General features: G+C 46.0%; 1 protein-coding gene across 1 annotated transcript in view; it reads right to left on the bottom strand.

The window, feature by feature from the left end:
- Positions 1-9,626: 9,626 nt before the first annotated feature.
- The window catches only part of POU2AF1 (POU class 2 homeobox associating factor 1), a 32,519-nt gene continuing 25,892 nt past the window's right edge, over positions 9,627-16,253 (bottom strand). The window contains exons 4-5 of the mRNA XM_077919894.1: positions 15,793-16,064; positions 9,627-11,863 (exon numbers count right to left, since the gene is read on the bottom strand). Of these exons, the coding sequence (XP_077776020.1) occupies positions 11,549-11,863; positions 15,793-16,064 (587 nt within the window). The 3' untranslated portion in view covers positions 9,627-11,548. The remainder of the gene's footprint in view (positions 11,864-15,792; positions 16,065-16,253) is intronic.

Raw genomic sequence — 16,253 nt, 5'->3', positions numbered from 1 at the left:
ACGGTGTTCCGGTAATCAGACGTTTCGTCACTAAAGAGCTTAGTCATTGAGCTGTCAGAATCAATTGTATCAGAACTGCACAGAATTAACAAGTAGAATAAGGAAAATTAAAAGTACACTGAGAATGCATAATTAAGACATACCTATGTAGTAAATAATATACAAGGTAAGACAGTATGTATACAACTTAAAGCAGGTGTATATCTACAAGCATAAAGGCGAGACAATAACTAGTCCATTCACACATACATAGTTAATACCCTTAGTCTCACTAATACAAAAAATCTCTGGAAACTTACCTGTCCCCATCTGTATGTTTCCATAGGGAGGAAATGTATTTAAATTTGTGAGCCCTACCCATGTTTCCTAAGGGGGTTTAACAAACTGAAGGACACCGTCCTCTTTCTATGCTCCTCCTGATACAATCGCTTTTGACAGCTTGATGACTAATCTCTTTAACGATGAAACACCTGATTACCGGAACTCTTTATTTACTTTTTTCCCCTTCAATTTTTTAAATTGATTTTCCAAATTTATAAACAAACAAACAAACAAACAAACACACATAAATCCTAACTGTAATGATTCCACTATTATTAACATTGTTAGGTGACTTCCTCAAATCCCCCTGGCTGAGTTTCAATGTATATCATTGTAACGGATTTCCTAAACTAATTTCTCATAAAATTTACTTAGTTGAAGAACATCTTTCTTTCTTTTCATATTAACTTTAAACATATTATTCTATAAGATCACATATTTAAATCCTAAGCCAATCTGGTACTTGCAAGTATTTCTGTTTAAGTTATCTTAGCATATTTAGCTAAATAGTCTTTGAATTTCATCGATTCCTCCCGGTACTCCTCCTCCTGGAACTCTTTATTTACTGTGTTCGCAATGGTTTAAGATAAAAGCTGGTGGAAGGCATTCCTCTTCGCTGAGGCCGCCTGAGCCTCAAAGTGGTTGCAAGGGATCCAAAAGTACCACCAAGCTACGTACCAGAGGAAGTGTAACCCCATTAAGAGCAGGCAACCTCCCAGCCCTCCGGTCTAGGGAACCATTCACTAACAGTGCATTACCTGGATTGAATTTCAGTTTGTTAGCTCTCATCCAGCCCATTACCAAGGCAAGGCTGGTCCAGCGCTTCCACTTCTGCACCTGCAGTTGTAAAGGAGAAGTAGAGCTTTGTGTCATCAGCATATTGCTGACGCCACACTGCAAAACTCTGGATAACGCCAGTAAGCAGTTTCATGTTGATGTTAAATGGCACAGAGGATAAAATTGAAGCCCGAGGAACTCCACATTAAAGGTTCCACAGGGCTGAAGAGCACTCCCCAAGCATCGTCCTCTGGAAACGACCGTCCAAGTAGGACCAGAACCACTGCAATGTGGTGCCACCTACCCCTAACTCGGACAGCTGCTCCAGAAGGATACCATGACCAGTGGTATTGAAAGCCACTGAGAGGTCGAGGAGAATTAACAGGGACACATTTCTCCTGTCTCTCTCCCAACAGAGGTGACCAAAGCAATTTCTGTTCCAAAACCACACCTAAACCCTGATTGGAATGGTTCTGAAAATTCATTTCCTCCAAGAGTGCTTGGATCTAGTCTGCACTCACCCACTCCAGAACCTTGACCAAGGAAGGGAGATTAGCAACGGGCTGGTAGTTACTTAGATTTTCTGAATTCAGGGAGGGTTTATTAAGAATGGTGTGGTTTACAGCTGCCTCCTTCAAGCAGGCAGGGACCACCTGCTCTCAAAAGGAGGCATGAATCGCCTCCCTGGCCCAGCCAGTTGTTTCCTCCCTACTAGTTTTTGTCAGCCAAGAGGGCCAAGGGTCCAGAGCACAAGTGGTGGCCCTGACCAATCCAAGCAGCTTGTCCACATCCTTTAAGCCTTACTAACTAAAACTCCTCCAACACAACAGGACTAGACAGTGCTCTGAACACCCCTTGAGAGTCATCTGCTGTAATAGCGGAGTCAAGATCCCAGGGGACGCAAGTGATTTTGTCCTCAAAATGCTTTGCAACAAGTCACAGCGAGCTACTGTTGGTTCTTTGGGGCAGCCTGTAAGAGGCCCCACACTACCCAGAAAAGCCCTGGCACAATGAGGATGCAATGGAGGCAGCAAAGTACAGTGGTACCTCAGTTTACGAACTTAATCCGTTCCGGAAGTCCGTTCTTAAACCGAAACTGAGGAACGCTTTCCCTAATGAGGCCTCCCGCTGCCGGTGCCCTTCCACCATTCGACTTCTGTTCTTAGACCAAGGTAAAGTTCGCAAACCGGGACACTACTTCTGGTTTTGCGGAGTTCATAAACCGAATAGTTCGTAAACAGGGCTGTTCTTAAACTGAGGTACCACTGTGTGCCTTCATTACTGCCTTCGCTGCCACATGGTAGACTAGATGATAAGCCCTCTCCAGGGTTTGATTGCATTCAACTGGACTTTTCCTCCACTTGTGTTCCAGCTGTCTCCCAGCTAGTTTCCTTGCCCTAAGCTCTGGAGTATACCAGGGTTGAGAAGAAGTGGGCTCCACAAAATGGGAGACGCCGCTCAGGGGCGCTCATGTCAACGGCCTGAGCCATTTGGAGCCATTTGGATGTTCCAGAGGTGGGTCAAGGCTTTGACAGACATGCCAGTCAAATCAGCCAGAAAATACCCCCAGAGTCATCTGAAAGCCCATTGGATCTATCAAGTTGGATCACCCCACTTGGTTCTTCACCTCTATAGAGGGGATAAGGTGCTGAAAGCCTAAATCTCAGCAGGAAGTGATCTGACCATGACAAGTGACCAATGTCAATATCGCACACTTTTCCTGCCCAGTTGAGAAAACAAGGTCCAGAATGCGACCTGCCACATGTGTCATGTATTTGCATATTAACATCTGGATTTGGAGGAATCTTGTATCTCCACCTCTAGAAGCCCATAGTGACCCCTGCTGGACGTTTGTAAAATGTTCCATTTCCCCCCATGGCCTAATAGGAAAAAAATGCAATGCCTTTCAGGATATGTTCCTGTTATTCCATTTAACAGAACATGCGTTTGGGTCAAAAAGGAGCTTTTTCCTTACGTGAACAGCATGGTGTGATTTTTGTTCAGATTGTGGCTGTGGGCAGGGGGAGGCTAACCCTACAACTACTGCTATTGGTGTCATTATTTTAAAACTGCCCTGCTTAGTTTGCTTCTGACAAATAAGCTTCCGAAAGGAAGTCTGTCTTTGCACAATGCAAAGAAACTTAATTCTGCGCCTGCGCTATGCATTCAGAGCTACTAAAAACAGCCATGGCTTCTTCCCCCAAAGAATTCTGGGAGCTGAAGCTTGTTAAAGGTGCTGAGAGTTGCTAGGAGGCTCATATTCCTCTCACGGAGCTGCAATTCTCAGAGTGGTTTAGCAGTCAATCCCTCTTGACATCAGTCTCTGGGAGTTGTAGGGAATTGGTAATTACAGAGTTAAACATTGTTTCCGGTTACTATGGGTTGGAGCTTAGGTGCCATGCTTTAGCTTTTTAAAATTGTGGTTACTTTCGTTTTCCTGTGTGGTTGTGCCTTAGCCTGTTCCTCAATAAGAGCCTCTTTTGTCCTGGGTCTCCAAAGCGAATGATCTTGCTTTATATTCGCAACACATTTCCACTGAAAAGTATTCTGGGCAGCAGGCGATGGGCAAGATCCTCTTTACCTGAGGCTCTTCAGGAACCCTGCACTGTCTGAACAGACCAGAGGTAGTCAGTGTGGCGCTCTCCGGATATGGTGAGATGGCAGCTCCCACCATCCCTGCCCACTTGCCATGTTGTCTGGAGCGGATGGGAGTTGTAGTCCAGTAACACTAACACCGCTGGAGGAGACAGTACTTGGCAAGAGGGATGAATAGTCTGACCTTGGGGAAGGGTCGTAGCTCTGTGGTGAAACATCCACCTTGCATGCAGGAAGGTCTCGGGTTCAATACCCAGTTGCACCTTCAGGTGGGGTTGGGAGAGACTCACTGCCCAAACCCCTGGAGAGCTGCTGCCAGTCTGTGCAGACAATACTGAGTGGACCAAAGCTCTGACTCGATGTAAGGCAGCTTCCTGTGGACCTGCGACCTAGAAGGAGGTTGCTTTCTCATGTATGGCCCGAAAGAAAGCAGGATTTGTGTTGCCTTCTGTGCTCCCTGCAAACACTGGTGGAGGAAAGGGTGGGTGGTGGATGCGGCCCACCCCGGGTGTCATCCCTGAGGGGGGTGACATCGCCGCCTGGCCCCCCTGGGATGCTTGCCCTGCCCCTGCGGGTGGCTAGCCCCGCCCCCAGGTGCACAGCATGTGTGCCGCTCAGGGCGCAAGAGCAGCTAGCTCTGCCTCTGCCTGCAAACAGTGCGCCTGCCAAAAGTTCCTTTTGTAGCGCAAGAAGCCATGATTTATAGACCCAGATAGAAGAAGCCCCATTCCTCGCCTGTTGTTCCAAGGCCAACAAGCCTTAACAGACGGAAATGAGATTAATCTTTATGGGTGTTTTGTCTTTACGTACCTGCAATCAGTTGGCCGCATAAAGCAGTTGCCTCGCCATAACAACTTGCCATAATTTCTCTGATTCCACCGCTAGCAATATGGTTTTCAGAAGAGCTGTTGTACATGGGAATTCTTTTTCTGTGTTGTTTTTTTAAAGTCCTCATGAAAATCCATCAGCATTTTACCGGAAATTTCTCCCAAGATACACATTTATTTATTTTTTGCAAGCAAGTTCCTCTGAGAGAGGGCATTTTATATTTTCACCAATTGCACCCCCCAACTCGGCGAGGTGCAAATTTTGAGGGACAGCTGTGCTGAGATTGGTGTATTGTTTTCAGAAAGTGTGAACTGGATGGGGAGGGTCCTGGATTAAAATCCTAACTGGATTTATCCTCAATTCCTAATTCAAACTCAGCGCCCTTCCTATGTGTTAAGGAAACAGGAATTAAATGTGTGAACTCTAAACCTCCCCCCCCAACTCCCTGCCCCACAAAAGCTGGACCAAATAATGAGAGCCAGATGCAGGTTCAGAAATTATTCAAATTCTTCTACTGGAAAAGAAAGATTGTATTTTCCTTGAGGGGGGTTGGTGGGGGCAGGAAGGATGGTCCAGAGACACTTCAGAGATAAACTAATAATTTTCAGGCGACTCTATCAATGTCAACAGTGAACTTATGGAATTATCAGGAGACAGTGGCAGGCATGGTTTTTTAAAATGGAAGAGCTATTGCCACATACAGTGGCTCCAGAAAGATAAAGGAAAAATTACAGGGTGGAGATGGCAGATGACCTTCGAGACTGAGCTATCACGGGTGAGTGATGTGAAGTGAAGATAACTGTTTTTGGCCCATTTTTGCAAAGCGCAAAGCACAGACGCTGTCCACAATCAACCTGACTTCGGAAGAAAATGCCTTTTAGAATTTCTGGCTCACATACCTGCGGTTTTGGGAAAGACGGATGGCCAGAGAGATGTTCAGATTACTATTTTCCAAAGATTGTGGCAACATGTTTTACACAGAGAAGCAAAAGAAAGGGAGAGGGCCGAAGCTTGAAATGCTGACCGTGTGCACTGAATTTTAAAAATTCTGAGGATGATAATTTGGGAGAGAGCAGATTATTTGTGATAAAGATGTTGAAAGTTTTGTGGCATCCAGAGGTCACAATGTATAACTTGGATTGTAGGGTAATGCAAGTACATGCATTGATTTCAAAAATCAGGACTCAGCTTTTGAACCCAAAGGAAATAGTTTGCTGTTTAAGCTTGCTCACTTTCAAAACATGGATGTAATTTTAATAGAAATGTTACATTTACCTGTGAAATTTTAATAGTAGAGCCACTCAACAGTTTGGGGCCCATGGGCTCATTTGTGAGCACCTTATGCACACTGTCACAGTGCGCAGACTGCAGTCACAGATGTGCATGTACACCACACCCAGGCATACTAACTCATCCTTGCCCCCACCAACAATTAGGCATGAAAATGGCCCTTCTCCTGGCAGCAATAGAAGGCTTCTTTCAAACCTCATTTCAGTAGGGGAGGGATATGTGTTCAAGGGCTGCTTATGTCTTTAGGGCCATAGGCCACCTTCCCTTGCTTTACAAGATGCATCTTCCTGGATCAGACAAAAAAAAAGGACCCCTGGATGGTTAACTCCAGTCAAAAGGCGACTATGGGGTTGCGGCACTCATCTTGCTTTCAGGCCAAGGAAGCCGGTGTTTGTCCACAGACAGCTTTCCGGGTCATGTGGCCAACAGAACTAAACTACTTCTGACGCAATGGAACACTGTGATGAAAACCAGAGCGCACGGAAATGCCGTTTACCTTCCTGCTGCAGCGGTACCTATTTATCTACTTGCGCTATTGTGCTTTTGAACTGCGAGGCTGGTAGGAGCTGGGACAGAACAGCAGGAGCTCACCCCATTGTGGGGATTCAAACCGCCAACCTTCTGATTGGCAAGCCCCAAAAGCTCAGTGGTTTAGACCACAGCGCCACCAGCCCATCTGGTCCAGCATCAGAAGCAATCAGCAGGAAACAACACCTTCCACCGTGGTTTGCCCTCAACACCTGTCACTCAGAATCTCTGTACACTGAAGTTATCGGTTCAGTATTGCAGCTCATGTCATCACCATCACCATCACCATTTTATTTGTATGTCCATTCATAGCCTTGTATGTCCATTCATAGCCTTCATGAATGTGTCCTCTTTATTTATTTTTAAAATCTAAGCCAGCCCGTCCATCGCTGCTTCAGTATAGTGTTAGTTCAACAACCAAGCCCCAACCAAACAAGTTCACGGCTGCGTCGCAGACCTGCTGTCTCCATGGTCAGGAACCAGGTGTTATCCCTATCAACAGCTGCAAGGGCTGGTAGGTAACCATCTGCTAAACCATTTTTTCAAAAAAGAAAACTGGGGGGAGAGACAAGAATCTTGCCTCCAGCCTGGTGATTTTCTTGTACCTCTTGTAAAATGTGACTTGAGGCCACACGTTGCTTTCAACCGCTCACCTCCCTATCTTACGCTTTTCCTACTTAAACTGCTTGTCTTTATAGCTCTCAGGTTCCGGAGCGATTCAGTAAATATTTGTATGCTCCGGGCCCACGGATCAAACACTTTGATTAGCAGTGGCATTTACTGGGGGACAGAATACACACACCTGGCTTTTCTTGAGTGGAAGAGAGAATCTGCAGTAAGGGTAAGGACGCGGCTAAACCCACAGATCTTGGAATGAGCCCTGATTTCTGGTTTTACACAGAGCAATAACAAGCGATATAGGAAGCTGCCTTATCCTTGGGCCAGGTAGCTCAATACTGTCAACATTGGCTGGAATTCCAGGATTTTCAGCAAGGGACATTCCCAGGACTCTGGAGTTGCCGGGGATTGAACTTTCGACTGTCTGCATGCAAAGCAGTTACTCTGCCACTGAGCTACAGCCCTTCCCTTAATACACAGGAACATAGAAAGATGCCTTATACTGAGCCAGACCATTGGGCCATCTAGCTCAATATTCTTTACGCTAAGCGACCAAAGGCAGACAGAATTTCAGGCAGAGTTTTCTCCCAGCCCTGTCTGGGATTGAGCGTGGCACCTTCTGCATGCAAAACAGATGCCGTTGACCATTGTTGATAGACTTCTCCTCCATAGTCCAGTCACAGCAGAATGAAAGTCTGTCTAGCATCCTGCTTTTCACAGGGGCCAGCCAAATGCCTTCAGGAAGCCTATGCTCCCATGCAGCGCTATTTTTCTAGAAAAAGAGGTGCCGGAACTCACAATGAACACCTCCTTCATTCTCTTAGAATAGCAATGATGCCCACCTGAGAAGGGCTGGAACTGAGTTCCTCCTGTTTGCATGGCATGTCTGTATTGCATTGTTTTGCTCCATATATTAATTGGTGACATTTCATCTTTGATGCCTACCCAGATCAAACCTGCCAAGACATGGCAACAAGTCTAAAACACTTATACCAAGTTAAATCCTACATTAAGAGTTCATGCTCCAAAATGGAAACAAACCCAAATGTGAAAGATCTGCATTTACCACTGGCAGGGCAAAATTGGAACGTTTGCCAGGTGTGGGATATTTAATTTTGACAGTGATGAAAGTGAATTCTACCATCCTGTAGGCAACCCAACGCCCCTTGCAATCTTCAGAAACCTGAAAGCTCGGCATTGCATTCTAAGTATGGGGTGAAAAAGAGGCTCCCATCCTGTAGGGCAAAGTTCAACATACTTTGCTGCTCTTTCACATCCTGTTAATACAGACATCAAAGCTTTTGCAACACAGCTCTCCTGGTACGAGTGTGCACAAAGGCACATACCCAGAGTTGGAACACTGGTTTACTTGTGAACAGCTCTACTAGCTTCGGCCAGAAACAATATTTCCCCTCTGTTTGAAGTCCATGTTCAGAGTTCAGCAGATACGAATTTTACTTTACAGTGGTGGTGGGAAACCTGGCAATAGAAACAGATGCCATTGGACTCCATTTCCCATCAGCCCCAGTCAGCACAGCTAATTGTCATGGGATCATGGGTGTTGTAGTCCAACCATATCTGGAAGGCCACAGGCCCTCCACTACTGCATTGCAACTTAGGACCAAGGTAGCTGGAGGATTGCCTTTCATATTGCTTGCGGATAAAGCTTGGGGCAAAGGAAGGAAGGAGAAAAGAAACACACAGAGAAGAAAACTGGCAAACGCAATCGCTGAAAATGGCATGATGCTTCCACTGGTAGGGTAGAAGGTAGGGAGGCCAACAGTAGGTGGTGCCAGAGCTAACAGCAGGCAGAGGCAACTGATTATAGTTTTGTCTCCATCCTCCTCCCTACTGAGTGCCACAAGGGCAACTCTAGGAGGATGGTGACAGGTACTACCACTCCCTGGACTAATTGTTAAGTAAGAAGGCAAGCGGGTGGGGGCTCGGTTTTGCTGAATAATTTTGGTAAGGCAGTGCTCTGTTCCTCCCAATAAAGTGGCCTTCACTGTGTAAGGGGTGCCAAAAGAGAGTAGGTTTTAGAGGGCAGAAAAAGATTTGGGCAGGTGAGGGTGTCAGGCTTGAAGGAGCAAAGGCCATAGGGTTACGACTGCGTGAGCATGCTGGATAATTCAGGTTCTGCCCTACAGAACTAGACCTGACTGCTTCCATTTAGTCTCCCAGGCTTTGTTGATCTTTTAGATGAAGAATTGCTACACACAGCATTCAGTTAAAGCAACGCTTTCCCCATTCCCAGACAAAGAGTCAGTTGTTTCTCCGGCAGTCGAAATCCAAGCCAAAAGAAGGGGAAAGGTGCAGAGGTGTGTGTATGTGGGGGGGAGGGAGAGAGTCTTAAATTGCTTTTTTTTTTAAACTGTTCCGCTTGGCCCTCGGATCCTGCAGACAATATTTGTCCCCAGATTGTTATACTGTACACACGATAAAAACTTTACAGCACTGAGTGCTCAGAATGTCGACAGTCCTTTCGGAAATGAAGCAATGCCTTATGCCAAGATAATGTTGAGTGTACATTGGAAAAGTGTCCTTTCTTTAACAGGGTTTGGCTTTAAAAGGTGCTCTCTGCAGCATCTTTCACAGGAGGGATATTCCTTGCATGGGAAATCATTCTTAGGAAAATGCGTATGCAAGCAGAGCCATTGGACCACTGGGAATGTGCTACATCAATGCTAAGTTTTATTATGATTTTTGCCTAAAGAAATAACAGCACCCAGCACGAATCCCTTCTTTAAAATATAACAAGCCAGATTTCAAAAACAGCAGAGACCCAGCTTGCCTTTCCGTTATCTTCATTGGTTTATCCTGACTATTATATACAAAGAACTGGGAGAGCTCCTCCAGACAACTCTGTGCATACTTTACTGAGCATACTTTCTGATTTGTTTACAGGGTGGTTATACGGCAGTAAACTTTCATCCTGCATTCATCCTTATTTACTTGCGGGCTGTTTGCTGTGAGTCAGCCACCCATCCCACATTTGCCTGTCACTTTCCAAGCTGCAAAAAGTCTTTTTTTTAAATGTGGATTTGGGGTGCTAGGACAACACTTTTAATTACACAAACCTATGTGCTTAAATCTCTCTTGGAAAATAGTGACATTCTGGGGGGCACTCTGAGTATCTTGGTGCAATAAAACACAGAAGGTGTACTCTACATTCAAACATTGCATTTTTTTTTTAAGTGTATCCAATGCTACTCCTACTCAGAGTAGGCCTATTGAAGTTAATGGACATGCCTAACTTGGGTTTGTAATTTTTTATTGGCTCTACCCTGAATAGCTTGTGATAATCCAGTGTTTCAAGAGATAATTGACAAAAGACACTTAATATGACAGGATATTTCTAAATAGGTTTTGTAAGGGCTGAGCAAATCTCACAAGAATGTGCGTCTTTAACGGATTGAGAAAAAGGAATGTAATGAGCCTTTCCCAACGTGGCACCCTCTACATGTTTTGGACTACAACTTTCATCATCCTGAGTCAACACAGCCCAATGGTCACAGCTGATGGGAGTTATAGTGGAGGGTGCCAGGTTGTGAATGACTGGTGTGAGCACTTGGGGCTCTGTTTGTGCCATGATTTCTAGGCACAGGTCCGAACAGTTTTGGGGGTTTATTATCTTGCTGCTCCCCCCTGGAAAACCAATGCTTTACTGCTGAATTGGAACAAACATCAGGTTTCCCATGAACTTCTGTTTGTTCTGATCCAGTGATAAACAGTGGGTTTGCTCGGGGAACGTAGCGGTGTGACCAAAACAAAAAACCACCCATGCCTACAAATCATGGACCAATAGAAATTGCAGCACAGATAAAAGTGTGAATAAGCCCTTGATCTACAGGTGAGGGACTTCCATCCCAGGAGTTAAATGTGGCCTTCCAGGCCTCTTTGTCTGCCCCTTGGGACTCTGCCCAGATCACACCTTCTCATTAGGCTAGCAACACTCCACACCTTCCTTGAACACTTCTTCTTAGCGTGTGACAACTGTCACTTGCTTGCCTGGAGGGAGGGGGTGTGAGTGGGAATGGGCACAGAACCCCAATTGTATTCAGCCTATGGTACATTCCTTGCAAGGGAAATGTGTCCCCATCTGCTTCTTGCCCCCTTGAAAGATTTTTCTAGAGGAGCCCATTAGCAGCACCTATTCAATTCATGAGTTCCAGACAGCCTCCTGAGCCACTCATGGGACTGGGTGGGTGCTTAGCCATACGAATTAAGGTGCTGTGGGGCTCCCCGGGTTGTACTTAAGCTGAAATAGGGTTGTTGTGGCCTGCCTTACCACTGTTCCCCTGTTTCTGCGCTTTATTCCACCATCTAGAAGGAAAGAGCCTATTCACAGTGTGGTAATCCTACTTGTGGAGCTGGGCTGCTGTATTTCTTTTGCCAAAACACGGGTGCTGAAGAACTGCCCCGATAAACCGCCATTTCTCTGCATATGCAATATGGAAAGGGGCTCAGCACACAGAAGACAAACCGGGTTTTCACACCCAAAGGAGAGACGCAGAGAGAGAGAGCTGGGTTGTCCTTGAGCCACAAAGACTTGAGACGTTTCACGCTATCCCTGTATGCCGAAACTCTGGCTTTAAAGGCCTTCGACTGGGAGGCTGTTGCTCAGATCGTATGTGCCGTTGTTTTCATCCTGCAGAAGAAGCTTCTCGATGGTCAGGGGGCCCATTTCCTTCCTTGAGTCCTCCAGCTCCTCGGGGACCGGATCTGGGATTGAAACGGGAAGAGGTAGAAACTGGGGTGCAGGGAGGGTGGTTGAAGCTGGTTGGTACTGCAGGGACGGCGCTGGTAATGTTGAGATTGGCTGAGTCCATGGGAAGTAGCTCAGAGGAGCTTGCTGGTCCATGACATCCAAGTGAGGCACAACAGCTGGTGTGGAAGTGGGTCTTGCCTGTTTGATTAAAAGGGAAAAAAAACAGATTGACCCATCACTTGTGTTTCTCTGGAGCAGGAGAGGCTAAACTTTGGGGGCCCCCAGATGTTGTGGGTCTCCAGATCTTACCAGCCCCAGCCATGATGCCTCCATTCATTTATTAAAAATAAATAAGTCAAAAACAAGGGTCAAGATTTAAATCCTCCAGACAAAAAACTGCAAAACTAGCAATGAACCATTACAAATAATGAAGGATACAGTATGGAAGTGAGAGCTGGACCACAAAGAAGGCTGATCGCCAAAGAATTGATGCTTTTGAATTATAGTGTTGGAGGAAACTCTTGAGAGTCCCATGGACTGCAAGAAGATCAAACGTATCTATTCTTAAGGAAATCAGCCCTGAGTGCTCACTGGAAGGACAGATCCTGAAGCTGAGGCTCCAGTACTTTGGCCACCTCATGAGAAGAGAAGACTCCCTGGAAAAGACCCTGATGTTGGGGAAGATGGAGGGCACAAGGAGAAGGGGATGACAGAGGATGAGCTGGTTGGACAGTGTTCTCGAAGCTACCAGCATGAGTTTGACCAAACTGCAGGAGACAGTGGAAGACAGGAGTGCCTGGCGTGCTCTGGTCCATGGGGTCACGAAGAGTTGGACATGACTAAACGACTAAACAACAACAACAACAGTGTGGTTGAGTAACTGGCCACAGATGGGGAACGTGGGTGTTGTTGAGCTCCAACTCCCTTAGGCCCATCCAGGAGGGCCAGTAGTCAAGGTTGATGGGAGCTCTAACATCTGGAGGCCCTTGGGTTTTGCACCACTGCAGTAGAGTTGTGGCCTAGGATTGGGAAGACCCAGGCTGAAATCTCCAATCAGCCATTAAGCTCCCTAGGTGACCTTTGGCTAGGAATCTGGGAGGATACCATCAGAAATGGAAATTGCCACAATTTGCTTGCTCACCCACAGTCCAGGAGCAGAAATTGCACAAGTGAATAAGAGCAGAATCTGCTATCACTGGATATTTTTTTTTAGTCTGCAAAGGTCATATAAATAATTCTGTCATGCCAATGTGTCCACATGGCTCCAACCTCACTGCCACTCTGCTAAAGAAGCAGCAGCCTGCCTGAGCCTCGTCCACATAAACAGTAATGCCTCTCGCATCAGGAAGGGTCCTGTGACTTTGCCCCACACCCCACCAACTGCTGCTGAGCCAATCACTCACTCTCAACCTCACCTGCTTCATGGGGGACATTGCCGGAGGAGAAAATGGGAGTTGGCAAAAAACCATGGCAGCTGCCCAGGGCTAATGAATAAATAAATTCTGTTAACTGATGCCATGAAATACCTGGGAGGAGAGGGAAACAACAACAATGGCAGAGCACTTGCTTTGCATGCAGAAGGTTTCACATTCAATCCCTGGCAGCTCCAGTTTTAGAAAAGGTCAAGTAAGTATTGACAGGAAAGATCTCTGCCGGAGTGTCACTGCCAGCCAGTGTGGGCGACTCTGGGCTGGAAGGACAAAGAGTCTGACCTTGGTATGAAACAGCTTCCTTTGAGCCTACAGCCTACTCCCAATTAACTCTCCTTGCATTACTTTCTTAGGTTCTCAACTTCTGGACCTGCCAAGAGAGACAGCAGAGAAATCCCAACCCAGAACAGAAAACCTTCCTCTTCCCCATGCATACGAATGGGAGAGTTATGTATTTGTTAACTTGCATGGTGGGAAATAGGCTGGATTCCTTAACACGGCTGATGGGTCGAGAAGCCCACCTGCTACTAGGCACCCTTGGAATAACAGGGCCCTTAAAGGTAACGGTAAAGGAACCCCTGACCATTAGGTCCAGTTGTGACCGACTCTGGGGTTGCGGCGCTCATCTCGCTTTATTGGCCGAGGGAGCCGGCGTACAGCTTCCAGGTCATGTGGCCAGCATGACTAAGCCGCTTCTGGCAAACCAAAGCAGCGCACGGAAACGCCGTTTACCTTCCCGCAGGAGCAGTACCTATTTATCTACTTGCACTTTGACGTGCTTTTGAACTGCTAGGTTGGCAGCAGCAGGGACCGAGCAACGGGAGCTCACCCTGTCACGGAGATTCGAACCGCCAATCTTCCGATCCGATCGGTAAGCCCAAGGCTCAGTGCTTTAGACCACAGCGCCACCCATGTCCCTAACAGGGTCCTTGCTGTGGGGCAACAAGATTCCTCCCTCCCCTCAGCTGTTTCTAGGGATGCTGCCTCTTCCTTCCCCATATAGAAATTAATGGAGGCATCGTGGCATTAACTTGGATCAATCATTTGCGGAGGTGTGCATACCCGTAGCTGAGTAAAACAACAACAGAAGAACAGAACATGTGATCTAAGTTCCTCCCACTTTCAATGGCACTTTGCTGTGGCACATAGAATGAGAGGCAGTGTTGATCTCTGACAGCAACAACTACATTTGCAAGATATTCCAGCCCCGTGGGCTTCAGCGTGGAAGACAGCCCAGTATCTGCAGACTGTCTCTCTTGATCATGTCTGAAATCAATGGGTGATCAGGTCTTTGCTTGGGAAATAGGCCTCACTGCTGCTTTTGCTATATACAGTTGGTCTTGTGCAAAGTGTTGCTTTAAAAAAAACGACAACGTAAAGCACCCTGAAAGCCATCAAATAAAATAATTATTCATAGCATTTGAAATGCAGCTGAAAACAATGTTGTAAAAAATATTGTGTGGAAACAGACCAGGAAGAAAAGGCTCCAGGTGCTCCCTGCGAATATTCAGATCCGATATTTGATATTTTGGGTAGCAAGACAGAACAATGCAATTTATGGCACTCTTCAGTTACAGCAATTCAGAAGCTGCCAGTCGGAGCAATGAGATTCCTTGCTAGTCAAAGTCAATACTAAGCTGATGACTATACTCTCACTTTCTCTCTCGTTTCCCCCCCCTGAGGTGCACACAATGATCTTAATTTTTTACTTCTCACATGAGGAAACTTAATTCTATAACAGCCTGTGCTTAAATTAGAGTCAAAGAGGATTTGCATCAGGAAAATAATCCCTTTGTGATGGTCTTCTGAGAATTGTGATGTCAAACATTCACTGTATATTTAAATATCTGATGAATGCTTACTGGATATTGCATACAATGTGCATTTGTCACCCAATGATACTTGATTTCAACAATACTTAATGTGCAATCTTGAGGGAAATCTTTCACCAAGCCCTCAGCAGCCCGACACCAGCTTGCTTGAAGGACCACCTTATCCCACTTGACCACTTTGATCTATGAAACTGGCATTCTTGCAACTGCCACACACTGTTTGCTCTGCACTTGTAAAAATAGAATTGCCCCTTCAAAGGGGCAGCATCTTCTCTTTGGAACTCTCTGCCCCTTGATATGAAGCAGGTGCCTTCGTTGCACCCTTTGCTACAACTGCTAAAAGCTTCATTGCTTAGCCTAACCAAAAATGTAATTTTACTATGTGTATTTGTATTTAAAACTGTTGCTTTTCATCAGTATTTTGATCATTTTATCGTCTCTGTGTTTTAAAAGTTTGCTGATTTTATCTGTGTCATCTTATGAATGGCTGATATTGTTTTAAGTTAAACCACCTAGAGGCTGTTGTGGTTGTTAAAGGTAAAGGTAAAGGGATCCCTGACCATTAGCTCCAGTCGCGCACGGAAACGCCGTTTACCTTCCCGCTGGAGCGGTACCTATTTATCTACTTGCACTTTGACGTGCTTTCGAACTGCTAGGTTGGAAGGAGCAGGGACCGAGCAACGGGAGCTCACCCCATCGCGGGGATTCAAACCGCCGACCTTCTGATCAGCAAGCCCTAGGCTCTGTGGTTTAACCCAGAGCGCCACTCACGTCCCAGTGTTGTTAGGAGGTATATAAATCATGTTCAATAAAAATGTAAGAAATTAGTAGAACTGGTCCATACCAGTGACCCAGCCAGACTCACCGCAAAGTTTGTGATCAGTGGCTGAGATGCATAAGTGAGCACGGAAGACGTTCCGACGAGTGTGTAACTTGGGCACACAGGCTGGACATACATGTCTGCTGAATAAGGACAGCTGACAGCTTCATGGGAGACATAATCTGGGTAGGTGGTCCACTGGGTCAAAGGCTGCAGAGAGGCTGGAGAAGGTTGTGTTAACCACCCGGAATACAGCGACCCATCATCCATCACTGGCAGTGCAGAAGTGACAAAATCCGAATCTGTGCAGACTTGGCCTGTGAAGAGAGGAGAGTCTTGAAGGTAGGGAGAGGCAAATCTGTTAGTTTCAGCTTCTCATTTTTTCCAATCTTAAGTCATTTCCACTTAGGGTTGGTTTTTTTTAAGGTCCTCAGAATTAATCAGCATTTTAGTGCAAAGGTTTAACATACAGATTTTCCTATGCAATTTTGCCTGATAGACACATT

Source organism: Podarcis muralis, chromosome 15, assembly GCF_964188315.1.
Source record: "Podarcis muralis chromosome 15, rPodMur119.hap1.1, whole genome shotgun sequence".
NCBI classification, from domain to species: Eukaryota; Metazoa; Chordata; class Lepidosauria; order Squamata; family Lacertidae; genus Podarcis; species Podarcis muralis.
Note: the sequence above shows the minus strand (reverse complement) of the source record. Positions and strands in the feature narration are given on the sequence as shown.